Raw genomic sequence first — 27,690 nt, 5'->3', positions numbered from 1 at the left:
AGGGACCAACAACGCTCGGGTTTTACCAACACTCGAGTTTCACCGACCAACGCTATCCCAATGTTCCATCTTCAATTTTTATAACTTTTTTTTGTTTTAGTTTCCGTACAATAACACATATAACAGAAACTGACCGAATTCACGTCAACTTACCGCCTCAACACTTAGGACCAATAATGCTTGTGTGCCCGACGCAACGCGCCGGGTTAAAAACTAGTTTTTGTATAAAATTAATTTATATCAGTTTCTTTTAATCTAAATCATTAATATAATCAAGGTTTTAACATGAGCGACTTCATCAGTTTTGTATGTTTTTGCTTTAAAAGGTCTGCAAGATGTTTACGCCTGCCGACGCGCAGACATAAGCTTCATTAAAACTATTTGTTTTTAGAAAAAAAGATCTAAAAAATGTTTTTACGGTCTTAAAAAATAAGCTATTGTTCAACTTATTCATACTTCTTCACATCCTATCAACACCTAATGTCCAACACCATTACCACCCACCATGCGCCACCACCATCACCGTCCACCACCACCACCCACCACCACCGTCCATCACCGCCACCACCCACCGTTGGCCACCACCACTGTGCACTACCACCACCACCACCATCCACCACCCATCACAACCGTCCATCACCACCACCCACTGTCTACCACCACCGCCACGTCCATCACCACCACCACCCACCATCGGCCACCACCACCGTCCACCACCCATCACAACCATCCATCACCACCACCCACCGTCTGCCACCACCACCACCACCACCCACCGTCGGCCATCACCATCATCCACTACCACCACCACCACCACCGTCCACCACCCACCACAACTGTCCATCACCACCACCCACCGTTCACCGCCTACCACGATCGTCCACCACCAATCGTCCACCACCACCCACTTCCACTGTTCGTACATCACAACCAATTATTTTAGCAGTCTATAGACGTTAAATAAATTATATCTACTTTGATATGTATGATATGTAACTAATTTCAACTTATATAGAGGATATTCAGTTTACAAACAAACACTATTATATTTTCATATTGCAGACCTTCATACCACATCTTCAGCTGCAGACATGAAATCATATTACAAACAGTTTTTGTCTTAAAAAAACAAACACCGCCTACTTTTTTACCTGAAGAGTATAGAAGTAAAAATACATTAAAGTTCATACATGACAAGTTTTTGAGATAAACAAGAAAAAACTTGAGCACAAAAGAATACATGTTATCATATATACCTCTAAAACTTTTGTAAACTATATTACCTAACCTCAAATTAAAATGTGATATATACTATTTGTTAATAGTTAAAATATCATATTTACCGATTTTATTAAAAAAAAGGCAAATTAGAAATAAATAATTCCAACTTTTATGTATTAGTCGATAATAATCTCAACTTTAAAAATCACTACTAGCAGTCCCAACTTTCAGCTATTTTTGCTTCAATGGACCCTCGTTAAAAAAACACTTAACGCCGTTAAGTTCTTTTCCGAGTTTCAAACCAATGTTTTAGGGACTTTGATCGGAAAACAATATGATTCGACTGATGTAAAACTTATCACGAAACGGTGATCCAAGCAACAAAACAATATTTCAATTCGAGTGTTTGAATTTCCAATTAACAAAATTTAAGTCATTTGAATCACCGAATCGACTGATTTAACTTTTCTTTTTTTTTAAAACTAATTAACACAAGAAAAAAATATAATCAGCACTTTAACAATATTTCTTGAGGGGTGCCTCCCACTCTCTTGTTAAAATTTCTGTCCACGCCTGCTTCTTGTTCAAGTCATATAGTTTTTTGCAAGACCAAAAGTAAAGTTGCATACAAGCCACCACTATAAAAATTCAAACACTTTAGATGAAGCACGACTATTAAATACTAGCAAGCCAGTTGATCTAAAACGGTTGGTTCGATCCATATATACTTACATCAATCCAGTTAATCCAACAGGAGTGCTTTTGATTTAGCACCATTATCATTTTTAACATCATGTACTCATGTGCTTATACCTTTGGTCCACATAAAAACCTGTCATATTAACCTCTTTGTGTAATTACACCATATTGTGTCAACTGTAGAATCCACAATGGATGTTAAACCTTGATCCAAATTCTTGGTGTAATTCTCAAGCAAAAATGTCCAATTTTAGGGATATGACAGGAATCAAAAGCTATTTGACTCAAAACTATTGTATCACACAAAAGATTCAAATTTAAAACAGAACCATATCGCTTGCTTTCAATCCTTGACATCATTAACACCTTCTGTAGAAATCTGAAATCTGGCTTCGGCTTCAGCTAAACACGGGGAACTAATTACTTTACAAATTCGTTCTTCTCCTCTTCCTTTCCTCAAAGCTAACCTGTTGTCAGAACAGGACCAACCTTAATTTACATTGATGGCTAAAAGTAACCACCATTCGTAGCATATAAACATACCTGGTTGTAGAAGCATGAGCCATGATGTTACCACCAATTGGTTTGATTTGAGGCCCAGCAAACATGGCAGAGCCGTCTACTTGAGCCACCACTTGATTAGTGATCACCACAGCTACACCAAACTAACCAACAAAAGTCAACATTTAGGGGCTGTTCAGATACGCATTTTGTAAAGCATTATCTAATATTACCTCATCGGCTAACTTCTGAAGGCTCCTCATGAACTTCGCAAGATGCATTTGGCGCGCCGAGAGTTCACCTCTACCAGAGTAATCAGTTCTATAGAGGGCGGTTGCACTGTCCACTATCATTAGTGCAAACCTTCAAACCAGAACATACGTTAGCCACTATGATTATAATATTCTTTACCAATACAATCATTACTATGACACTCAGAAACAATTAAAAGTTTCAAACCTGGCTTCAACCATCATGGAAGCCGCTTCAAGCAACAGTCTTGACTGATGATCCGTGTTGTAAGCTCTTGCATATGCTACATTCTCCAATACATCATCACCATTCAACCCAAACCTGCAACATGAAGACATAATATAAACAAAAATGTACAAAAAATGGTTCAAAAACACGCTGATCTTGATTACCTGTCTGCTATCTGTATCAGTCTTTGTGGCCTGAATGTACCTTCAGCATCAATGTACATAGCTTTCCCTTCACCACCACCTTGATCTAGTGGAAGCTGAAGATTAAAAAAAAAATAAAAGAAAAGTTAGCATATTTGCAATCTTTTGTAAAAGTTAAATACATGATAATCAAAATATTTATACTTACTTGGCAAGTTACACATAGAGTGTGGCAAAGCTGAGTCTTCCCGGAGCGGAACTCGCCATATACTTCAGTTATAGATCCGGTTTCAATTCCTCCTAATTAAAAGACAAACGATGCAATGCTTATAATTAACTGTAAGGTGTTTTATTAAGACCGTTATAACACTAAAAGATATGTACCATCTAATATCTTGTCGAGTTCTCTAGACCCCGAAGATATCTGAATAATTTCTTGTCTTTGTGCATGAAGCTGGCCTGCACTAGTGAAACCCAAAGGGACCAGCTTTGAAGCTGTACAAATGCCAAACGAAACAAGTATTAACTTAAAAGATTTCACTATAAGTACACCGCATAAACAAAATTAACATCTTGACGTACCTGCTTCAACAATTTTATCAACTTTAGCTTCACTGATTCCTTTAATTTGTAGAAGCTCTTTACGAGGAGAATACGCTACAGATTCAACTGTACATAAGCCAGCATCTTTCAGTTTCTTTATGTCAACTGCAGCGATTCCAGAAGCCTTTAGGATTTAATTAAATTTAAAGTTAGTTTCGGAAATACCAATATACCATCAATGTTGGTAATGAAGCAAATTATTAAGTAATTTATAATAATTTAATAAATATGTAACTCAAATATCTTAGCCCAAATGTAAAATAGCCAATTTGTTATTAATTAACAAAATGATTTAGCCAAAAATCATTATTTTGGTTTCGGCCCGTAAATTTAAGTTCAAATGGCAAAAACCAAAACCAAAAAGTTCTCAAAAATTCAAAAGCCAAAGATCTGTTTTTGGTTCGGTTTTAGCCCAAAACCGACCTGAAGAAACACTAGGTGACCCGGTACAGATTATAGATAATCTGGGGGTTAAGTAATGTTTCCCACGGATGAGGTCTAGCTGAGAAGGCTGTTCTTCAGGAGACCTGCAAAACAAACACCGTAAGCTCGTCACTGAGAAGGGGGGAGTTCCTCCTTGTGACCACCCTCCGGCGTGAGAATCAGACTAGGTTGCTCTGAATATAAGTGTATATTAAGAGATTGCTAGATAACTGGATAGCAGATGATCTTACCATTCCAAGATATTGGAGTATTTATAGCCGAAGGTAGGTTTCCTAGAAGGTACAGCCGGCTGAATAGTATTCCTGTTCAACCAACAGTGGACTATGCACAGGCCATACTGGTTGGTGGGTAGGTTACGGCCAACAGTAACAAAGTCGGCTGCACTATTCCACCAACTGTAGATTATGCACGTCCTACTTACTGTGGATTGTACGCAGGCCATGCTGGTTGGTGAATAGGTTACGGCCAACAGTAACACTATTCCACCAACTGTAGGCCGCGCATGCTCCTCAGTAAGGGTTGGTGAGTAGGCAGCGGCTAATAGTGACAAACAGTACTAGAGGGTGCTCCTCCTCGCCCTGTTGTCGATGAGCTGTCACCCTGTGATTGGCTCATGGGTTGTTCTGGTCAGATCGTCTGTCCTATCCATACCTTGGTAGGTATGGTACAAAAGATCTTTCAGAATCAGACTGGCTCATTTAGGCGGGATTGTTCCCGCCTTGCTCATTCCTTCATGTGACTACTGAAGTAGCTAGTGTCTTGTGCGTGTAGCCCTGCTGTCTGCGGGTAGCCTTCCCTGATGGCTTGTATCCGCAACTGCGGGAACAGGCGGGGTACTTCACCATTGGGAGGCTTTCCCTGCGTGTTCAGCTTGTGTACTGCGCGTAAGATCCTATGAGCATGGTGGGTCCTGCGGGAGCAGATGGCCTTTGCGCAGACGTCCCTGTTCAAGGTGAGTCTTGCGGGACCAACTGGTCTCTGCTGGGACCTACCTCTTCAAGTCCCCCCAGTCCAATGTTCTTCTCATGAATGTTTAATAAAGTGAGGTGAACTTTTGGACTTTGAGCAAGGGGTTTTGAAAAGGGTTTCTAGTTTTAAGGTTCTCCGTGGGGATTCTTCCCGCGGGTTTCCTAATGTCACTTGCAAAAATTCCCGATTTTTTTGCTTGATCTTTGGGTATGATGCGGGTAGGTATGTAACCTTCTCGCAAGTCAGGAGCGTTGAGTCTCACTTGTGTGGATTCTCCTTGAGGTTTTAGTGGTTTTGAACATAGTGATCAATTATGTTTAAACCACCAATTCCATCCTGGAGCCTCAAACAATGTAGTTCTCGACGTTCCCGCTATGCGGGGATGTTATTTCCGTTTCCACAAGCATTGCCCAGAAGATCCTTCCTGGTTTCAATTCCCTGCCGAGCGCTAGGTATGTGAAGGGTTTTGCCTTAACACTGTACCCGCGCTCGTCTTACGGTTACTTTACTTTCAAGGTACTCCTGGCGTCAATTCCCTGCAGGTGCTAGGTACGTGAAGGGTTTTGCCTTAACACTGTATCCGCACCCGTCTTATAGTTACTTTGTTGCCGGGGTATTCTTGGCTTCAATTCCCTGCGGGTGCTAGGTATGTGGAAGGTTTTGCCTTAACACTGTACCCGCATCCGTCTTATGGTTACTTGGTTGCCAAGGTAAGGGGTATTTTCCCGCTTACTTTTGAATCTTTTTGAATTTTGAATTTTGAAATTCGAAAGGTTGGTGAGGATAAGAACAGTCCAAACATCTGAAACGTCGTGTGACGGTTTCTTCTGACTGTGTCAGGACGTGCAGGAAGTTATGGTGACGTGACAGAACATGGTCATTCCAGTCGCTTTTTCAGGCGCGTGGGCATGATTTTTCGGGCGCGTGGCCGCGAAATTACTGGCACACGTCCTTTCAACAGCTGTTGCCAGCTTGCTTTTTGCCACGTGTCATAGTTTCATTGCACCTTTGATTTCTCTCTCCTCCGCATTAAATTCACCGCATTAATTGCGATTACTATATAAAGGGGGAGAGGGTTATTTGCAATTCACACTTTTCACTCTTCTTCTTCTTCTTAGTGATTTCCGGCAAATACTCCCCTTTCTCAGGCAAGCATTTTCCCGAAATCACTCTTCTTTCTGCAAAAATGTCCTCTCGCGATGCTGAAGCTATAGCTGACGACAGGGGTACTGCTGGTGAGTGCCAGTGTGCTCTGCCCAGCGATCAGTACCGGTATGTTGTCAGGAAGTTCATGCTCGATCATCTCGAGCCTGAGTTTCCTGAATCCCACCAGACCGTGTACGATGCCCCCAGTGGCAAGATCGGGGTTTATGCTGCATTTTTTGTCTATGGGAATCTTAGATTCCCATTGACAAAATTTGTTTACCGTGTCCTTGAGAGGCACGGTGTCCATTTGACCGAGCTGCACCCCATGGCGATCGCCAAGATTCGCCATTTTGAGTGGGTGTGCCGGATTTTGGGCATCGAGCCCCATGTGGACCGCCTGATGACCTTCTATACCTGGAGGTGCATCCAAGGGTGGTACACCCTGTCGACCCGTATTAAGGGTCTGAAGATTTGCGACACCGAGCGCAGTCTTCGCGCGTGGAAGCAGGAATTCTTCTACATTTCTGCCCGCGCCATCCCCCTTGCCATGAAGTTTAAAAATGGCCAAGCGATACCGAGCCTTCACGCCCCCAACTACCAGGAGGCGGAATGGTTTTCGAAGATATCCCGGATCCAATCTCCGGTTTACCGGTTTGCGGAGTCCGGGATGGTCATGTTAGGGATGAGCCGGGTGTGGAAAGATGCGTCTCTGGTTCCCATCCTCCTCGAATACGGTTTGAACTCTATTCCCTATGGTATGTCTTGTTTTTCTTTTTTGATACAAGTTTGTCTTCTAACTGTTTCTTTTCTTTCAGAGGGAAATGATTTGGAGTCGCTTCTGTTTCCGCGGGAAGCCGACGGTCCCGCGCGGATGGGTACTCGTGCTTTGGACGAGGGCGAGTTGCCCATCCTGGAGCAAACAGCGGATCGGTTTGTGGAGGTCTATCCGCTGGGCCACGAGATCCTGAGCCACCGGCGGCCAGGTAAGGCGATATTCTTTCCTCAACCCCTTAATGCTGTACCCGCTGTTGGAATTCTTGACCTGTCTTCTTTTGAGGAATCCTCAGATGCTCCTCTACTGGTGCGGAAGAAGAAAGCTGCTGCCGGCGGGAAAGGGAAGGAGAAGGCCTCCACGGCTGGTCCGGTGGTTCTATCTGACTCGGAGTCAGATAGTGAAGAGGTGGCGGGGAAGCCCGGTGGTGAGAAGACCACTGTTCCGGAGGCTACGACCGTTACCTCCGGAGAACCAACGAAGACGACGGTGACCGGTACCAAGAGGCCGGCTCCATCGGGTTCCTCCCCGCCCGTCCGTACGTTCAGGGTCAAGAAAACCCGTAAGTACAATCATAATGTCTTTGCAGAATTATTACTTAAATTTATCTAACACTTTCTTCTTTGTGCAGGCGTGGATGTTGACGCATTCCGGGGTGAAGCGCAGGGGAGTACCTCCCCGCCAATGACGGTAGGCTCGGTCAGCCTTCCTGAGGCGTCGACCCAGGCGCCTGCGCCTGCATCCGCTGGTCCAGTTGCTCGTTCCTTTGAGCCAACTGTTCCGGCCGAGATGACGTCACCGCCGGCCGTGGGTGCGATTTTTACAGCATCCTTCACGGAGCCGGCGGTTACTGCTGCTGCTGAGGAGGCGGCGACCGCGGCGGCGACCACAACGGCGACCACGGCGGCTGCCACCATGCCCGCGCCACCGGCACCTACGGCCGGACCATCAGGTACGCGCAGGGCTTCCCGCCGATCTTTGCCCCCTTCCCGTCTGCCTGACCTGTTGGATGGATTTCCTTTAGGTTCAGGTGATGGGTTTGGCGGCTATCGGCCTGTCATTGACCCTACAGGTGCGTAGGGTTCCTTTCTTTTTCCCTTATGTTTTTTATCATCTTTTCCTTACTGCCTTTGTTTCTTTTGCAGTGTCGGATTCCAATGAAGTGTATGTTCCGCGATGGAACATACGCCGAGGAACAACCCTTCGTACCCCTGTGGAGTGCGTGGACTGGGCTCGCCACGCTGCTCCTCATGGTGCGTTGGGGGAAGCCATGGCTAGCTACCAGGAGGGTAGGCTAACCAATGAGCTTCGGGTTCTCCAAGCCCGGATGCAGCCGCGCGTCGAGCTGCTTTGTCGTGAAAACGACAAGTTGAAAGCAGCTCGCGCCAAGGACGTATCTGAGGCGCGTGCTCTCCGGGAGGAGAACCAACAGCTGGCGGCAGCTGCCGCCGACAAGGAGAAGGCCTTCAAGGCCCTCGAGGTTGAAGTTCAGGCGCGACTCGAGGCCCGCTCCAAGGCTGCCCAAGCTGTGAATGAACAGCTTCGGCTGGCCAGGGAGACTGCGCGAAACGCAACCGAGAGGGCTGCCAAGGCTGAAGCCATTGCTGAGCCTTTGCGTGTGGAGAATGAGGAGCTCAAGGCCAAATTAGAGGCTCTCCAACGCGCTCATGATGCCTTGGCAATGGAAGATGCCAAGAAACTCCAGGAAATCTTGGACCAAAGAGGGGTGCTTGACCACACCGAGCGGAAGCTTAAGGGCGTCGAAGAGGCTGCCGCAAAGGAAGTTTTACTTGCCAACCTTAACAAGAGCGAAGCCGAACGCGCCCATAACGAAGCTCAAGCTGCCCTCCAATGGCTTCTTCGAGAAGCGTTGCCTCAGGTATGTTTAGCTTTATCTTCTTGCTTTTCTTTTGTAAGAAAAGGTTCTAATACTTGTATTTTTTCTTTGTAGGTTGTGCGTCGGGTCTTTTCAGAGACCTCTTACGATGATGCTATGACCGCAGCCCTCAACGCTTCTCATGAGGATGGGGAAAAGGCCGGCTTCCTGCTTGGTCTAGGGTTTGTTGAGAAAGGCGTCCCGCCTTCCAACTTCCCTTTGTTCGATGTGGATACCGAAGCCATTTATGACCAAGCATTGAACCAATACGCCGCCTTCCCGCATCCAGTGGTGGAAAAGGTGGACGAAGTAGCTGCTGCTGATGATGGGTTAGCTGTCCTCAAAGCGTTCCTCGAACCACCCCGTTCTTCTAACGGAGCGGGTCCAAGTGGAAGCGGCCCTGAAGCTTGATCCTGAAGATCCCTTTCCATTGCTAAGATAGACTTGTATAGATTTACTCTTTCAGGCGGGTAGTAACCCGGCCATTCTTGTAATATATCATTGAAATATAAATCTTTTTGCGGATAAGATTGTTATTTCCTTCTTTGGATTCCTTGCTTTGTAAGCTCATGACTTAGTTTAAGTTAGCAATTTTCCAAGTTTTTTAGAATAAGTTAACCTGTTGAACGTGGTTGATGATGGGTTAAAGTTTCGCTTCCTCCTTCGTGATTGTGCGGGTAGAACCGTCACTTGCACTTGGTCGGATGGCTAAACTTTAACCGTCATCTGACCTGCGTGTAGGTTTTCCTCATTTTTCCTCGAAATTTCTAAGTATTTAGGATAAGTTAACCTTTGAACGTGGTTGATAGTGGGTTAAAGTTTTGCTTCCTCTTTTGTGATTGTGCGGGTTGAACCGTCACTTGCACTTGGTAGGATGGCTAAAATTTACCCATACCTGACCTGCGTGTAGGTTTTCCTTATCCTTATTTCTAAGTATTTTTTTTTTTTTTTTTTTTTAGGATAACCTTTGAACGTGGTAGATGATAGTTTGAAGTTTTGCTTCCTTATTTGTGATTGTGCGGATAAGACCGTCACTTGCACTTACAAAGATGGCTAAACTTTACTTACATCATACCTGCGTGTAGGTTTCCCTTATTTTTGTGTTTATGCGGGTTTTGCCGCCTTCCACACGCAACGACTTACTTCTCCCCGTTTATGCGGTAAACACCGGCACCATTGGGGAGTTCATAAGGATAAAGGTAAACACATTATGAAAGGAGAATCATTTCCATTAGAAGTGGCTCTTGGCCTTTTCTTTACAAGTTTTGGAATTGATCTACATATAACATTTGCGTAATTGAGCTCCATTCCATGTTCTTGGGATGGGAGTGCCATCGAGCCCTTCGAGCCGGTATGCGCCCTTTCCCAGAACTTGTTTGATAACGTATGGCCCTTCCCAGACTGGGGCCAACTTTCCTGGGCGTTCTTGGTTCGAAGCCTCGTTGTTACGCAGTATGTAGTCTCCTTCCTTGAAGTTGCAGAGTTTTACCCGCGTGTTATAGTACTTTTGCATTTGTCGCTTGTAGTTCTCTTCATGCACTGCGGCTAAGTCTCTGCGTTCCTCGGTTAGCATAAGATCCAACCGTCTTTCCGCATCATTGTCTTCTGGCTGACTCAAGACCCTTGGTGAGGGTAGACCAATTTCGACCGGGACCATGGCTTCAGTGCCATAAGTGAGGCTGAACGGGGTTTCTCCCGTACTGGCCTTCTTCAACGTTCTGTTTGCCCAAAGGACGTGCGGAAGCTCGTCTACCCAGCCGGATCTGTGTTTCAAGAGTCTTTTCTTTATGCCTTCGACGATGCTTTTATTTGCTCTTTCCACCTCACCATTTCCTTGCGGGTGTGCCACTGAGGTAAAGGTGTGGGTGATTTGAAGTTCTTTTAGCCACTGTTGTAGCTTTTTGTCAGCAAAGTTGGTGCCGTTATCGCTCACCAGATTCTGTGGAAGTCCAAAACGACAAATTATAAATTCCCAAATAAATTTTTTGATATGCTTTGCGGTTGTTTGGGCTAAAGGTTTTGCTTCTATCCACTTGGTGAAGTAGTCGATGGCTACCACTAGGAACTGAACATTTCCTGCTGCTGTAGGAAATGGGCCTGTCACATCGATGGCCCACTTCTGAAATGGCCACGAAGAAGTGACTGGAACCAGTTCGTTTTTCGGGCGATGCGTGTTAGGTGCGTAAAGCTGGCAAGACCTGCATTTTCTGATGTATGCCAGTGCATCCGTATGCATCCCCGGCCAAAAGTATCCCGCGTTGTTTAGCTTGGCTACAACAGCGCGGGGACCTGCGTGTACCCCACAGATGCCTTCGTGTACTTCCCTTAGGAGGTAGTTGGCATCTTGGTTGTCCACGCATCTCAAGAGTGGGCCAAGAAAGTTACGTCTGTAAAGGATGTCATTGACGAGTTGATAATTCAGTGCTTTACAGCGTAGTTTTCTTGCCTGTGTTTTTGACTCTGGTAGTATTCCTGCTGCAAGGTAATTTATTATTGGTGTCATCCACGTTTCTGTACTGGTTTGGATGACACAAATTTCCTTGTGCGGGACTGATGGCGCTTCGAGGAGTTCAATGCGGATGTCCTTTCCCAGGTGGGTGAAGGCTAGTGATGCAAGCTTGCTTAACGCATTCGCAGATTTGTTTTCGCTGCGCTTGACATGTATGACTTTACAATCACTAAAATCACGCATAAGGGTTTTTGCCTGGGCGAGGTACAGGGCCATGGTGTCGTTCACAGCCGTGTATGTTCCATTTATTTGATTGGCCACCAGCATGGAATCCACGTGGGCTTCCAAGTTTTTCACTCCCATCTTACGCGCAATTCTCAAACCGGCCAAGAATGCTTCATACTCGGCTTCGTTATTCGTACTTGGAAAGTCCAGCCGAATAGCGTAAGTATATTCTTGGCCCGCTGGGTTGGTTAATTTTAACCCTGCGCCTGAACCCTCGTTACTGGCTGCTCCATCAGTATAGAGTCGCCAGACATCATTGACGTCCTGTGCTGGGGAGGGTTGAGCCTCCTCCTGGCACTCTTTCTCCCGCGAAGCGGGGACTTCTGCAATAAAATCGGCCAGGACCTGGCCTTTTATGGCTGGTCTTGGCTTGTACTTAATTGCATATTCTCCCAATTCAATTGCCCATTTGGCTAGACGTCCCGATAATTCGGGTTTGCCTAGAACGTTTGAGAGTTTGAAGTTGGTGAGAATGGTGATTGGGTGGCCCTGGAAATATCGTCTTAACCTGCGTGAAGCATGTATAAGTGCTAAGACTAATTTTTCGAGGGTAGAGTACCGGGTTTCTACGTCTGTTAGTACACGGCTAACATAATAGATTGGCATCTGGATGCCCTTTCGTTCTACTAGCAGGACTGCCCCGGTTGCTCTATCTGTTGCGGAAAGGTATAGGATTAACTCCTCTCCCGCTTGTGGTGCTGTAAGTGTTGGGAGTTCGATCAGGCGTGACCGAATCTCCTGAAAAGCTGCTTCCGCTTCTGGTGTCCAGCGGAAGTGCGTTTTCTTCAAGCAGTTTCTCAACGTTGACACGAAAGGAAACGACTTATCTGCATGGTTTGCCAAGAAGCGATTAAGTGCGACTAGTCGTCCATTCAGTGTCTGAGCCTGTTTGATGGTGGTAGGTGATTCCATTTTAACAATGGCTTCGACCTTTTCAGGGTTCGCTCTAAAGCCATCTTTAGTAACAATGACTCCCAAGAACTTCCCTTCTTCCATCCCAAATGAACACTTGCTCGGGTTGAGCTTCATGTTTATCTTTCGGAGCGTGTTGAAAGTTTCTTCAATGTCTTTCAACATCGCCTCAGGCTCGAGGCTTTTGATGACCAAATCATCCATATAGACTTCCAAGTTTCTCCCGATTTGGGCGTGAAACTCTTTGTCCATTAGTCGTTGGTATGTGGACCCTGCATTCTTAAGTCCGAATGGCATCATTTTATAACAAAATGTACCATCGGGCGTCCGAAATGCGGTTTTGTCCTGGTCATCAATGGCCATGTGGATTTGGTGGTACCCCTTATACGCATCCAAGAAGCATTTAAGGCGGAATGGTGCCAACGAATCCACTTTGAGATCAATTTCTGGTAACGGATAACAATCTTTGGGGCATGCTTTGTTCAAATCTTTGAAATCTATGCACATGCGCCATTGTTTGTCATTCTTCGGTACCATTACGGGATTTGCAACCCATGTTTGATATTTACTAACGCGTACGATACCTGCGTCAAGGAGTTCCTTGACTTGGGTTCTACACGCGTTAGTTTGTTCAGGCCCCATTACTCTGCGCTTTTGTACGATTGGCGTAACAGCCGGGTCGCATTTGAGCTTATGCTCCGCCTTACTTCGGGGTACACCAGTCATGTCAGCTGGTGCCCACGCAAAGATGTCAGCGTTTTTCTGCAGTAAGCGTTTGAGTAAGGTGCGGGTGGGATCAACGATTGTTGGTCCAATGGTAACGGCCTGGTCGGGGTATTTGCCATTGAAGGCCCATTTTTCTGGTTCAGTGATGGTTGGTTTAGCCTTTTTCGGTTTGGGTTTAGATGAAACAGATGCAATGCATACCTGGGGAATGCCAGAGATCATTGCTACACCCTCAGCTGTTGGCCATCCCATCATGCCATGGACTGAAGATACCACGGCGTTGAATCTTGCCATCCCGTCTCTTCCGAATAGGATGTCGTACGTATGATGTGGTTTTTTCATTACGACAAAATCCACGTCTTCTGTGCGTGAATGATTCCCATCAGTAAGAGTAACGGGGAAAGATAGGATACCCAGGGGTGTTTCTGTACTTCCGTCAAACCCTTCCATTGAAGCGTAGACCGTTTCCAAGCGTTCTTTGTCTTCATCATCCAGCTTATCAAAGAACTGTCTGTACATCACTGTCGACGAAGCGCCGTTGTCAGCAAGAGTGCGTGAAGTGATGTAGTGCCCCAGCTGGCTTCTGATGACGATGGGGCCTTCTTTGCTGGGGCCTCCTGGCACTCGCGGGAAGCGCACCTCAGCTTCTTTCCACGCGCATGGTTCTGCCACCCGTCTTTTCCTTCCTCTGACCTTGCCATGAACCATGTTGATGCTGATATCGACGGGCTTTCGTCCGTTACCTCTGTACCGGTTGTCATTCCTTCCTCCCTTCCTGATCGATGCCACAAGATGTGCAAGCCTTCCGTCCTTGACAAATGTCTCAATAATATCCTTCAAGGATGTGCACTCTTCAGTACCATGACCCTTTGTCCCGTGGAAATCACAGGATTTGCTTTGATCCGCATTAGGTTTCTGCCGGATCAATGGGGCTTTAGGCCATGGCAATTTTTCCGTGGCAAATATCTCCGTGACGCTCTTCGTGAGTGGCGTCCACCGGTGTTTTCGGTTTGAAGGGTGTGTGTTGTCCCTTCCGCCAACAAGAGGGCGAGAGCTGGATGAGGTGTCAAAGTTTACCCTTGACTGCCAAATACCTAGCCTCCTCTTTTTGTTCTGCCGGGCGATCCGGACATTGTTCTCTCTGGTCCTCTGCGTGTAGAGGTGTGTACTCTGGGGAAGATCTCTTCCCAGTTGCTTTTCCGTCTCGGCAAAGCGCTTTGCCGCCGTCATGATGGCATCCCAAGTTGATGGCATGCCATCCTTACCCGTCAATGTGCGGATAAGTTCTGGGTATTCGGCGCCTTGGATGAAGGCGGCGCGAACCAGATCTTCACTTATGTTGCCGAGACTAAGCTTTTTGGAGTTGAAGCGAGTGATGAAGTCTAGTAGAGATTCATCCTCCTCTCTCAAGCAGTTAAGGATCGTCCACTGCTCTTCAGTGTACTTCCTCTGTTGGCTGAAATGCTGGCTGAACTTGTTCTGAAAGTCCGCCCAGTCATATATGTGGTGGATCGGTAAACGATCGAACCATGCCCTGGCCGCTCCGACCAGAGTCATCTGGAACATGTAGCACCACGTGGGTTCCGTCCAGTTGCTGACGGTAGCCCCCGCAATGAACCTGTTCAAATGGTCGTCTGGGTCGGATAGACCATCGTAAGTGCCAATGTTGGACATTTGTTTGGCACTTCTCGGGGCGATTGCTTCCGCAATGTCCCTTGCGAACTTTGACTTCCCTGCATTTGTAGCAGTTGGTCTAAAGGTTTTGGAAAAGTCACGCGGGTTTCTCTCCACGATTGGTTTAAAGGCTTCCCCAAAATTCCTTTTTGGTTGGACGTCCGTTTCCTTACGCTTCCCTTTCGCCTTATGGCGAGGGTTCGCGTCGGTGTCGGACTCCAACTCGTCGTCTGAGTACTCGCAGTCACTGCTCATATTGAGGTGTTGGCGAGTACTGGCGAATTCGTCAGCCTGTTGAACTGAACGCAAGCGTTCGTCCAATTCGGCTTGGAATTCTCTTTGCCGTGCTTCGGCCCATGCCTTCACTTGATCTAGTGTTTGGCGAGGAACCTTCGTTCGTTTTTCCAGTTGGGTATCGGAGAACCCCAATGGAATATTTACTCCACTTGCCCCGGCTTGGGTAGTCGGGGTAGTGTTCGTAAGGATTTTATAACCGCCGGTGTTCCCCCCAGTTGCTGGGGTTGTTACCGGGGTTTCTTGGTCGGTTACTGGCCTTTGAACCGGAGTAACGTTAACCATTTCTTCAGAAATTGTGAAAAAACTAAAGTAGTTCTAGCTTTTATACACGGATGGCGCCAATGAAGAAACACTAGGTGACCCGGTACAGATTATAGAGGCAAACTAAACCGATTATGGCGCCAATGAAGAAACACTAGGTGACCCGGTACCCAAACAAAACCGTGCACACCATTAAACACCATCAATGTCAGTAATGAGGCAAACTAATAAAAACCCAAAATATTGTTGGTTTTGATCTTTATTGAAAACCCAGAAATCTGAGTTGACCAAATGAGTCAAATCTAGAAAAACCCATCAAGAAACACATGATATAACTAAAACCCTAGAATCAGAAATCGAAACGAAGAAACCATGAATGCGTATAGAAATTAAGACAGTTGTTCTACAAAATCAAACAGCTATCGAGTTGAATTGAAAAACCCACTTCGCAATTTCGATAAACAAGCCCTTAATTTGCCAATTGTATTTTGGGGGAAAAAATGAAAACAAGAATATTAATGAAATAGAAAGAAAACCCATATCAAGAAACCCTAGATTGAGTAAAGATAACCTGAAGTTGTTCGACTGGAAATGGGCCATGTTGCATATCGTCTGACTGTTCATCTTGCTGCTGCTGTTGTTCTTGAACCTGGTTTCTTTGCCTTTGCTCCATCGTTAATTTGAGAAGAGAAGAAACTGGTTTCGAAATCAAAGAAACGGTGTTGGGGTTTAATTTAAGGCGTACGCAAGAAGAATTCTAGATTCAATTTCACTTTTATTATTATTAATAGTTTTAGAGCAATTCAAATTATAAAATTATAAGTAAAAAATAATTATATAGCGTATATGAAAAAAATGTATTACATCTATGCTTGTATATATATAATGTGTACATAAATTGATTTTATTTATATCACAAAATAATTTTTTTAAATAAACTTAATAAAAAAAATATCCGTGCAAAAACGTACCCGAGAATGCTTCTTTCCATTGAAAAATTCATTCTCGGTGCCATATATGTATAATTGAAAGACTTTTGGTTATGAACCAATTTCGGAGATAAAGCTTCTCATACGATAGTAGTTTTAACCACTCAGCCTAAATACAAAAGGAGCGTTACCTTTATTGATATATTTATCAATTTACCATCAATCAAAGGAAAGTAGAATATTAAATTGTAACAATGGATGTTTTTCAAGAGCTATGTTTTTCTGAGCTACACCATGAAAAAGATTTTGATAAGTTTTAGAGGGATTCTCGACTTTGTCATAATGACAACATAAAAAATAACATGTTAACCCATTTAATTTTGTGAATATTCATTTGAGCATAGTTTTGCATGACATGCTTTCCATACAACGTTCTGATCACCATTGAAAGAAAAATTAATGTTGTCATAAATATTTCGAATTTGATAAATGTTAGAAGCATTGATAGGCATGGGGGTGGCACGTCGAAAATGTTCGCAATGTTTTCTTATATTTTAATAGTTGATGGAAAATAGTCAGTTTGCCAAATCCTGAACCTTTTGATTATTTAAAAAAATGCCCTTAAAAATAAATTTGAAACCCGAATCATGTTTAAACTTCTAACTGTCATACTTTTGACATTTTAAAGTCAACACTTTAAATTTATAACAAATTTGACGATAAATCTATTTTGCATTTTCAAACTTTTAAAAATACTTAAAATTTTCATTTTTGACCCGTTACAAATTTTAACCTAAATGCAGTTAACTTGTACCAAACAATCTATTTACCAACTTTTGGCCCATAAAATCAAATTTAAGTTCCACAAAAAACCTGAAACAATTTTCATTTGAGAAATATGATTTGTTGTTGATTTTTGAAATTTACCAAGTATTTTGAAATATATAGTAAAATAATATGTTAATATTTATATTTATAAAAAATATATAGATATTATATAAATATAGTGTAAAAGGAAAGTGAATCATTATTGATTTATTACATATATTAGGGTATATTAGTTTGGAGGGAAAAAATTGTAAGAATTAACCAAAACATGACAAGTGTCCATATTTATTTTACTTTATTAGAATAGGTAGATTATTATTATTATTATTATTATTATTATTATTATTATTATTATTATTATTATTATTTTGAACAAACAACAAATAAAATGTTTTTTATTGGGTTTCGGACTTATTGAGTCGGGTTTTCAAATGTGGCAATATAACCTTATAAGCGAACCATTGTAGATTCGGGTTTTACGGTTTTCGGGTTATTGGGCCAACTTACATCGGGTCAGTTTAATTCAGGTTTCGGGTTAAGTGAAGGTTAAAGGGCTAAAACGATTTTTTTTTTCAAAGGTGGCCTTTTTATATCATCACAACTTACATTGAAATAATTTTATTAAATAACACATCCTATACGAACACAACAATAGTTCTTATATCAAACAACAAGAGTAATAATTTAAATTTAATAAAAGAAAACCAAAATCAATTCGTAACAAGCAATCACTAAATAGAAATAATATGTCCCAAATCAAAATGTATCAAAATCAAATAAAAAAAATCCAGTGCATTAAAATAAGTATCATTTCCATCTTCGCTTTTCATTCTTCAACTTGGCATTGTCAACTTTATATATTTTGCTCCTCCATTTCTACTTCCATATTAAATAAAAAACAATTAAAATTTGTATTACCATAGTTGCATATTATAACATGAACAGACATACAAAACTATTTAATGATAAAAAAAAATACGTTTATCGATTTGTTGAATTGTGCTTCAATCTTCCTCAGTCAAGAGTTGCATGCTTGAAGTAGAATTATCCTAAAGCCAGTCTTGAGTGCATATTAAACTTTCAACAATCCTAGGAGTCAAAGAACTCTTATGCGGGTCCAAAACCTTCCCATCTATGCTAAAACCGATTCAGAAGCAATTGCTGACACCGGAATGGCGAATAAGTCTCTAGCCATCAAAGACAGAATCAGGAATCTCGGGTTACTAACTTTCCACCATTTTAAAATATTGAAGTTCTTCGAATACTTTTCAAAATTTTCTTTCAAGAACTTGTCCAACTCACACAACGGGTTCAACTATTTGGGTAATCATTTGTTCCCTTAGTTTGTTTCTGAATGGTTGGTCTGGTGTTGTATCTTCAGGTTTATCGCGATTACCTAACAATGATGAATTTTAAAAACTCGGTAGTACTAGAACTTTGGGAATGATATCTAATATGCTCACTATATGTGACAATCGTCAATTTCAGGTTAACCCCGTTAACTCAACTCCGTCAATTCAAACTTTAAGATCGTTGAATCTATAACGCACACTTCATTACATTTAAACTAGGGTTTAAATGACGCTTAACACTTACTACATGTGTAGTCTTTCGGGATTTGCACCGAAACGCAAACGAGTTGACGCGAACGATTGATAAATAAACGACAAACGTCAAAACACCAATTATGTGATTATTATGTGTTAGATATATGTGTGTTACTTGATTATGTTATGTGGAATGTTAAACAAGAAACAAGAACCAACTAGTTTAGGCTATAGATGTAACACTTGAAAGATTAGGGACTAGAGTGTAACTTGTATATCTATAAATATATTATTATCACAAACCCTAACTCATCTCCTTCCCCTCACAAAAACCGACGGCAGCTAGACCCCCCCCCCCTCCGTGCGATCGGCTCACAAACACACACCAAACACTTGGTTTTAATCTTGGGTTTTCACAATTGAAGCATCCTACACCCGTTTCTAATCATCTCCTACCTTCCTCTTGCTTGTATTGGTGTTTTGAAGGTATAACTTGCAAACCCTAGGTCCGACTTTTTCCTATGCATGGTGTTCATATGATTCTTGTTTATTTGATGGTGTATTAGGGATGATTTGATAACTAGTTTTGATAGTATTGCATGTTAATTGTTGTGTCCTTAATTGTGAGTGCAAATAAAACCCTAATCTTGTATGTATGGTGTAATTGATATGCATGGTTAGTAGTTATAGTGTCTAGAGGGTTATATGGATGCATGATAGTTCATAGATTGTTATTTTGTTGAGTTTTGATGTGAACAGATTCTGGACAGAATGTATGTACGATGTTTAACTGACTGTAACGAAGTGTGAACGTGAAAATTGATTGAGATTGTGGGTACTGCAGTAAACTAGGTTGAGTCTAGTTTCTATAAAGTATAAATTCGTAATTTTTGGATAAGTGGAAGTATACTTTTATGATTTTACAAAAACGTGATGCAAAGCTGAGCTGTTAGACCTGCTGTTAGGTTATGTTGTAAATATTATATCTCATGAACTACGAGACCAATTGGGTTGGTTCCACTTCTGGAAGTTGACTCACTGAGTTAGGAACCAAACCCAAGTGGTCTTGCATTTATTGGATTTTTCGTTTAACGGGAATTGTAAATAACATTCTGTTGCGCATGAATCTGACTGATATGAGTTTGCTGTAATGTTTTGGTCATTATAAGAAAAATATGTGGAATAAAAATAAGATAAAATATGTTCTGGAAACCTAAGATATGTATGTTTCTGTGGTGATTTTTGGTGAATTAATTGAGACGTTATGATCGGTGAACTAGTGCAATCTTTCAAGTAGAAATTCTGTCATAACGAAACTAGCTGCTGAGTTGTATAGGAATGCATGAAGTATGATAGTTTTTATAAAATTGTTGTATTTTGACCAAAATACCCTTGCGGGGAATAGTTGTTAGTTGATTGCCATGAATTGACCAAATTGCCCTTACGGGGAATAATGGTTAGTTAGTCTTTGTTTGTTGACCAAAATGCCCTTACGGGAATAATTGCTAGTGATATACATTATTAGTACGTGACACGAAAGTAATTGCTCACTCATGTATCGTATCACAATTGTACTTGTTTAAGTCACACACGATTCACAAACGAAACACGAAATCTGTTACGTGCATAGGTATTATGTGCCGAGTCTAGAGACTCGTTAAACGTACCGATACTTAGAAAATCTCTTTGTTATTTAGAACGCTAGAGAGTTTCTACGACGCGCATCACTTGGTGATCTAGATCGGGATAATCTTCGCAAACAGTGAGTTTCACTTACCCCGCTCTTTGAACTGTTTTCAAACGTTTTTCACTTGGGGGAGATAACATACTCCGATAAACATATTTTCTGAGATAAACGCATATTTAAGATTTTGTTATAAATTATATATCACTTGTAAAGGGCTAAGCGGCAAACGTAACATTTGAAGTCCCACACATCGGACCGGTTAATATTTGGAATAGCGAGTCACTGTTGAGTAGTACTACTGGGTTTGACAAACCCCACCCGACGTTAAGCTCAACTGGAGGTTGAGTGGGTGTAATTTTGGCTAACACTTACCATGGTCTGGATTGACCTGGTGACGGGCACTTGATAAACAGTCAGCTTCGGTCGCGAACCACTTAGCGATACTTGTTGTATAGATTAGCTACCTATCGATATATAATTTGACATAACACTATCTGGTAATGCAAAACACTTAAACGTTGTAACGTGGTTACACAACACTTAAACGTCGTAACGAGGTTACGCAACACTTAAACGTCGTAACGAGGTTACGCAACACTGAAATGCGTAACGAGGTTACGCAAAACGCTAAACGATTTATCTTATTTAACTTGTGAACTCACCAACCTTGTGTTGACACTTTTAGTATGTTATTCTCAGGTAGCCGAGGCGGGCGCGCGGTTTAGGAGCATGCATTAATTGAAAACATCTTTATTCTGCAAACTTAATTTTAACAGTTACATTTGGTTTTAAGTCGTCCTGCGTGACGCAACTTTTGAATTAAGGTTTTACGCTTCCGCACTTACTTTCATTTAAACGTTTTTCTTTGGTTTGATTATAACTAATGATTCCGATCCTGTCAGTTCACACCCTCTGACGGTAAAACTCCGTTAGTGGATTTTGAGGGTGTGACACTATATAACTTGTGCATATAGTCCATAAAAAATTTCATGTTCTCATCTGCCAACTTTTTCCCATAACAATCGACAATAAGTTAACTTTATGCAGGGACGGAACCAGAGTTTTATTACTAGAGGGTCAGTATAAAAAAATTTATATTCTCTAATATGTAACAACTATTTCTTTTAACGAATCGACATACTGCAAAACATAAGAACAATTTTACCCTTCCTAAATTTAAACAAGGAGCGCGTGAAAAAAATTAAACAATGATAAACCCTAAATCAAATATAAAATATGATAAAAAAATAGTGCCAAATAAAATAAATAAAATGTAAATATTCTAACTTAAAATCAAACAGTTAATAAAATTAAAACGTACAAGTAAGTTAATATCTTTTAGAAATTTACCATAATGAAATTCATTATTGACTTTTACAGATGTGTTTAGTTGCTACCAGCCAAATTTATTGATAAGAGAAAAAAGGCAAATGAATAAAATATAGGTTTTTTTAAACAACCCATCATCTTCAGTAGCCTATCCCCACACATTTTTCAACAGTTAAACACAGAACCGCTTCTTTTCTCCGGCGATCAGAAAATATATGAATCAATAGTTTCCGAACTCCTTTTTCTTTCTATTATACCTAATTGTGAGAATCAAAACATGCAAGAACGGTGATGGTGTCAAATACTCATGTTAAAAGTTTGATCGGCTGGAGGGTCTAGTGACCCCCCGGACCCTCCCGTGAATCCGTCCCTGACTTTATGTATATTAAAATAATACTTTAGAAGCTTTGCCTTCATTTCCGTTGTAATCTGACATAGACTAGCAGTGCCAATAGCTTCATCTATAATCTATTATGCCACGTATGCTATAGATGTAATCGTTAAAAACGATGACACAGGAATAAAAAGAAGAAATGAAGAAAAGAGAGAAAATTTATTATCTCAGAATGAATTATTACAAAACAAGAAACCTATACACACACACACACACACACATAACATGCACGACGCATATGTTATGCGGCGTATATGTTGTTTCTTAGACATATACGTTCACCCCCCCCTTCAAGTTGGAGGTTGAGAAAACCCCAACTTGCACAGAAGCTCGTGAAAATGAGGCCCTGGTAAGCTCTTTGTAAAAATGTCAGCAAGCTGATCTTTTGTGCTGGTGTGCACCAAAGTCATAAGTCTTTCTTGAAACTTCTCGCGAACAAAATATAATCGATTTCAATGTGCTTAATCCGCTCATGAAAGACATGATTCTTTGCAATATAGATTGCAGCCTGACTGTCACATTTAAGTGAGACAGGAGTAATGTTAGGAACATTGAACTCCGAGAGAAGTCTTGTCAACCATACAAATTTGGCAGTCATGCGTCAAAGAGATCAGTACTCAGCTTCAACGGAGCTTAAAGAAACGGTATGTTGTTTCTTAGACTTCCAAGAAATCGGAGAACCCCAAGTGAAACATAAAAGCCACTGACCGATCAACAGGTATTAGGACAAGTCGCCCAATCCGAATCATAGAATGCCTGTAAATCAAAAGAAGGATTGTTGTTGAAGAATAATTCTTGTGATAAAGTGCCTTTGACATATAAAAAAGTGTTAAGCGTGGCATTCCAATGAGACATCCTTGGATCTTGCATGAATTGACTCAGAAATTGAACAACAAAAGCAATATCAGGTCTTGTGTGAGTAAGGTAATTAAGTTTACCAACAAGTTTCTTGTATCGTAAAGGTTCGCCAAGAACGAGTCTCTCATGAGCTTTCAGTTGTAAATGATGAGGCAATGGAGAATTGGTGACAGAAAGATTGGAAGTATCAAATTCAGAAAGCATGTCCTTAGCAAACTTGCTTTGGCACATGATAACACCTTTTGTAGTGTAAAAAACCTTCATTCCCAAAAAAATAATTGAGATGTCCCAGATCTTTAATTTTGAAAGAAGAATCTAGAAAATTCTTGAGATTATTGATCTTTTCCAAATTTTTTCCAGTAACTAGAATACCGTCGACATATACAGCGACATAAACCACTGATGATCCCATAGATTTTGAAAACAAAGAATGATCATTCTGAGAACTCAGATACCCTCTTGAATTCAAAGCGAATGACAATTTTCCATACCATTGTCGAGAAGCTTGTTTCAAACCATATAAGGATTTTGAAGCTTAAGCACCTAATGATTAGGGAGTTGCATACTAGGTGGTGGTAGCATATAGATATCCTCATCTAAATCTCCATGAAGAAAAGCATTGTTAACATTAAGTTGGAAAAAAGGCCAACTACGTTTCATAGCAACAGATACAAGACTTGGAATGGTGGTCATCTTGATAACATGAGAAAAAGTTTCAGTATAATCAATCCCCTCTTTTTTAGTATCACCTCTTAACACCAATCTTGCTTTACAATGCTCAGCCGTCCCATCTGCTTTGTGTTTAACTTTAAACACCCATTTGCATTTAATAGCTTTCTTTCCAAGAGGAAGATCAACAACAGCCCAAGTATTAGTATTTCAAGAGCCTGAAACTCAGCTTTCATGGCATCTTGCTAATCAGGATGTCGGCAGCTTCCTTATATGAAGTAGGCTCATGTAAATCAGAGATGACTTTGTTGAAAGATTGACTGGAGGAAAGAAGATGAGAAGTAGAGCAAGAAGCAGGAGAGGAGCACGAATTAGTGATAGTGTGGAAATAATGGGGATGTGATTACAAACATAGTCATTTATGTAAGAAGGCGGAACAAAAGTTCTAGAAGATCTTCGAACAGGCTAATCATTAGGAAGCAAATACAGTATGGGCAGAACTAAAGTATGGGAAGGCATTGCTTTTAGTGGAAAGCAAATGTGTCCATGTGGTTCTGCTATAATCATCCACGATGGTTAAAAAATATCTAAAGCAATTGTAAATAGCTGTGTGATAAGACCCCTAAACATCAATATGAATTAGCTAAAAAATTTTACTAGTTGAAGTGGTACTAGTAGAAAATGGTACTTTATGTTGTCATTCCTTAGGACAAATATTAGAGTGCTTAATAGACTTCAAATAAGCATTAGAAATGAAAGGTAATTGTTTCAGCTTGTAAATTGGTAAACGACTGAGACGGTTGTGCCAAATTTCACTATTTACAACAGAGTTACAAACTTTATTTGAAACAAAAGAAGTATTAGAAAAATGCTTAGTTGCCTCAATAAGATAAAGACCATTCAGCATGTCACCAAGAACCTGAGGGCTCTTTAGAGAAAGGGCCTGCAGGACACAAGTGTTTTTAGATAAAAGAACAATACCATTAGTATCAGAACATAATCTTGATACAGAAAGAAGATTATTTCTAAAATGTGGTACTAAAAGAACTTTTAACAAAGAAACTTTATCAGTTAAAGAATAATCCCATACTGATGATCAGTTACAGATGTGCCATTAGGAAGAGTGATGAAGATTGAATTTTTTAGAAAAGAAATACTTGAAAACATATTTTGATTATGGCACATATGATCATTAGAACCAGTGTCAATGATCCATTTGGAATAATATTTTGAAGAATTGCAAGGCATTATACCTCAGAAATAATTTTGATTGATGGTTGTAGCACTGTTAGCAGCATAAGTAGTTAAAGGTCCAGATTGAACTTTGTTCTGTTGTAAAAAAACCATCAAGTCATGATATTGTTGCTGAGTAATACCTTGCTGGTCAAATTGATTTTGATCATTCTTTCCTTGTTCCTCAGCAAGATTAGCAAACTTCTTTCCTATAGTGAACTTAAAGTCTTTTGAAAAACCAATCAATTTATAGCATTTGTTCACTGAATGCCCATCTCTTTTTCAATGGGTGCACACCAAAGTCCTTTTGTTTTCCCACGTTCCTCCAATGGCAGGTCCTCCACTGCTTGCATTCATTGATGCAGTGATGGTGTGAATTTCTTTTTGCTTCTCATCTTGCATGAGAATCCCACAAGCACGATTGATGGAGGAAGGGGCTGCATAATCAGAATGTTGCTTCTGATAATGTCATAACTAGGATTTAGATCAATAAGGAACTGAATCAGCCTTTGATCCTCATCTCTTTTAGCAAAAGCATGAGCAGCCCACAAATGCATGAAGGAATGGTATTGAATGCATTCAGCTCGTCCCAGTTCGACTTCATTTTAGCAAAATTAGTAGCAATATCACTACTACCTTGAGTGATTTAGCAAAGGTTCTATTGTAATTGATAAATTTTAGCACCGTTTGCCTGACTATAACGAGAGTTAAGCTCATTCCAAAGAATTTGAGCAGTTTCAGCATACAAAACACCATCACGAATATCATGATTGAGAGTGTTAAGAATCCATGACATGGCCATATAATTGCAGCATTGCCAATTAGAAAGATGTGGTTGATTAATCGGCATGGTTACCGTGCTGTTGATGAAACCAAGCTTGTTTTTAGCTGAAAGAGCAATCGCCATTGCTCTTTCCAAGCTCCAAAACCATTAGCGTCGAAGAATTTGAAAACAAGGATCATACCAGAATGATCAGAAGGATGAAGATAAAGAGGATTTGAGGAATCAATGGTCATGTTTTGAACGAAAGAACTGTTCGGGGCTTCTATTAGGAAAACACAGTAAAATGAAGCCAACACACGAAAGAACTTGTGCGTCGTATATGTTTATACGTTTGGAAAGAAACTTATGCGCCGTGAATGATATACGGCGTATAAGTATGAGAAAATGACATATGCAGCGTGTAAGAATGATATGCGCTGTGAATGATATACTTATACGCCAGAAAAAGTTATGCAGCGTGTAAGTTTGATCAAAAAGAAAATGACAAAATTTTGAGAAAAAAAGAATGAGAAAAGGTCTGAAACTTTAAGAAAAAGTTTAAAAATAAGAACATAACATGTTGAGAAAATTTGATGAAGTTTGAACGGATAAAAACTATGAAATGAAGAAATGAAAGAGAAAAGGAGATGAAAATGAGGATTTGAAGAAAGAAACAAGATCAATATCCGAAGAAACACAGGAACGATGAAAGAGGATGATCAAATGATCAAGAAGAAATAGCTGATGAAGAGAGAAAACTGGTGAATTGAGAAAAAAAAACGGTTGAAACGAAGAGCAGAACTAACAACCTTGCTCTGATAGCATGTAATCGTTAAAAATGATGACACGAGAATAAAAGAAGAAATGAAGAAGAGAAAGAAAATATTATTATTTCAAAATGAATTATTACAAAACAAGAAACAAGAAACCTATTTATTATTTTGTTAGTCCTACTCTTCGTTTCAACCGTTTTTTTTCTCAATTCACCAGTTTTCTCTCTTCATCAGCTATTTCTTATTGATCATTTGATCATCCTCTTTCATCGTTCCTGTGTTTCTTCGGATATTGATCTTGTTTCTTTCTTCAAATCCTCATTTTCATCTCCTTTTCTCTTTCATTTCTTCATTTCATAGTTTTTATCCGTTCAAACTTCATAAAATTTTCTCAACATGTCATGTTCTTATTTTTAAAATTTTTCTCAAAGTTTCAGACCTTTTCTCATTCTTTCTTTCTCAAAATTTTGTCATTTTCTTTTTGATCAAACTTACACGCCGCATAACTTTTTCTGGCGTATAAGTATATCATTCACAGCGCATATCATTCTTACACGCTGCATATGTCATTTTCTCATACTTATACGCCGTATATCATTCACGGCGCATAAGTTTCTTTTCAAGCGTATAAACATATATGCCGTATAAACATATACGCCGCATAAGTTCTTTCGTGTGTTTGCTTCGTTTTGTTGTGTTTTTCTAATAGAAGCCCCGAACAAATCTTTCGTTCAAAACATGACCATTGATTCCTCAAATCCTCTTTATCTTCATCCTTTTGATCATCCTGGTATGATCCTTGTTTTCAAATTCTTCAACGGTAATGGTTTTGGAGCTTGGAAAGAGCAATGATGATTTCTCTTTCAGCTAAAAACAAGCTTGGTTTCATCAACAGCATGGTAACCATGCCGATTAATCAACCACATCTTTCTAATTGGAAATGCTGCAATTATATGGCCATATCATGGATTCTTAACACTCTCAATCATGATATTCGTGATGGTGTTTTGTATGCTGAAACTGCTCAAATTCTTTGGAATAAGCTTAACTCTCGTTATAGTCAGGCAAATGGTGCTAAAATTTATCAATTACAAAAGAACCTTTGCCAAGTCACTCAAGGTAGTAGTGATATTGCTACTTATTTTGCTAAAATGAAGTCGAACTGGGACGAGCTGAATGTAATCAATACCATTCCTTCATGCACTTGTGGGCTGCTCATGCT

The 27,690-nt window shown here is 40.9% G+C and overlaps 1 protein-coding gene across 1 annotated transcript; it reads right to left on the bottom strand.

The window, feature by feature from the left end:
* Positions 1-2,213: 2,213 nt before the first annotated feature.
* On the bottom strand, positions 2,214-16,137 carry LOC143596646 (DNA repair protein RAD51 homolog). The gene is made up of 9 exons (XM_077075365.1): positions 16,030-16,137; positions 3,627-3,771; positions 3,429-3,539; positions 3,253-3,344; positions 3,066-3,160; positions 2,881-2,994; positions 2,655-2,784; positions 2,464-2,585; positions 2,214-2,387 (listed from the first exon to the last, which is right to left on the bottom strand). The coding sequence occupies exons 1-9, from the start codon at positions 16,129-16,131 to the stop codon at positions 2,264-2,266; spliced, it is 1,035 nt and encodes a 344-aa protein (XP_076931480.1). The 5' UTR covers positions 16,132-16,137; the 3' UTR covers positions 2,214-2,263.
* Positions 16,138-27,690: the final 11,553 nt, after the last annotated feature.

This window comes from Bidens hawaiensis, unplaced genomic scaffold (genome assembly GCF_021521415.1).
Source record: "Bidens hawaiensis isolate Kalapana, Puna unplaced genomic scaffold, B.hawaiensis_p1.1 tig00046822_1, whole genome shotgun sequence".
NCBI classification, from domain to species: domain Eukaryota; kingdom Viridiplantae; phylum Streptophyta; class Magnoliopsida; order Asterales; family Asteraceae; genus Bidens; species Bidens hawaiensis.
Note: the sequence above shows the minus strand (reverse complement) of the source record. Positions and strands in the feature narration are given on the sequence as shown.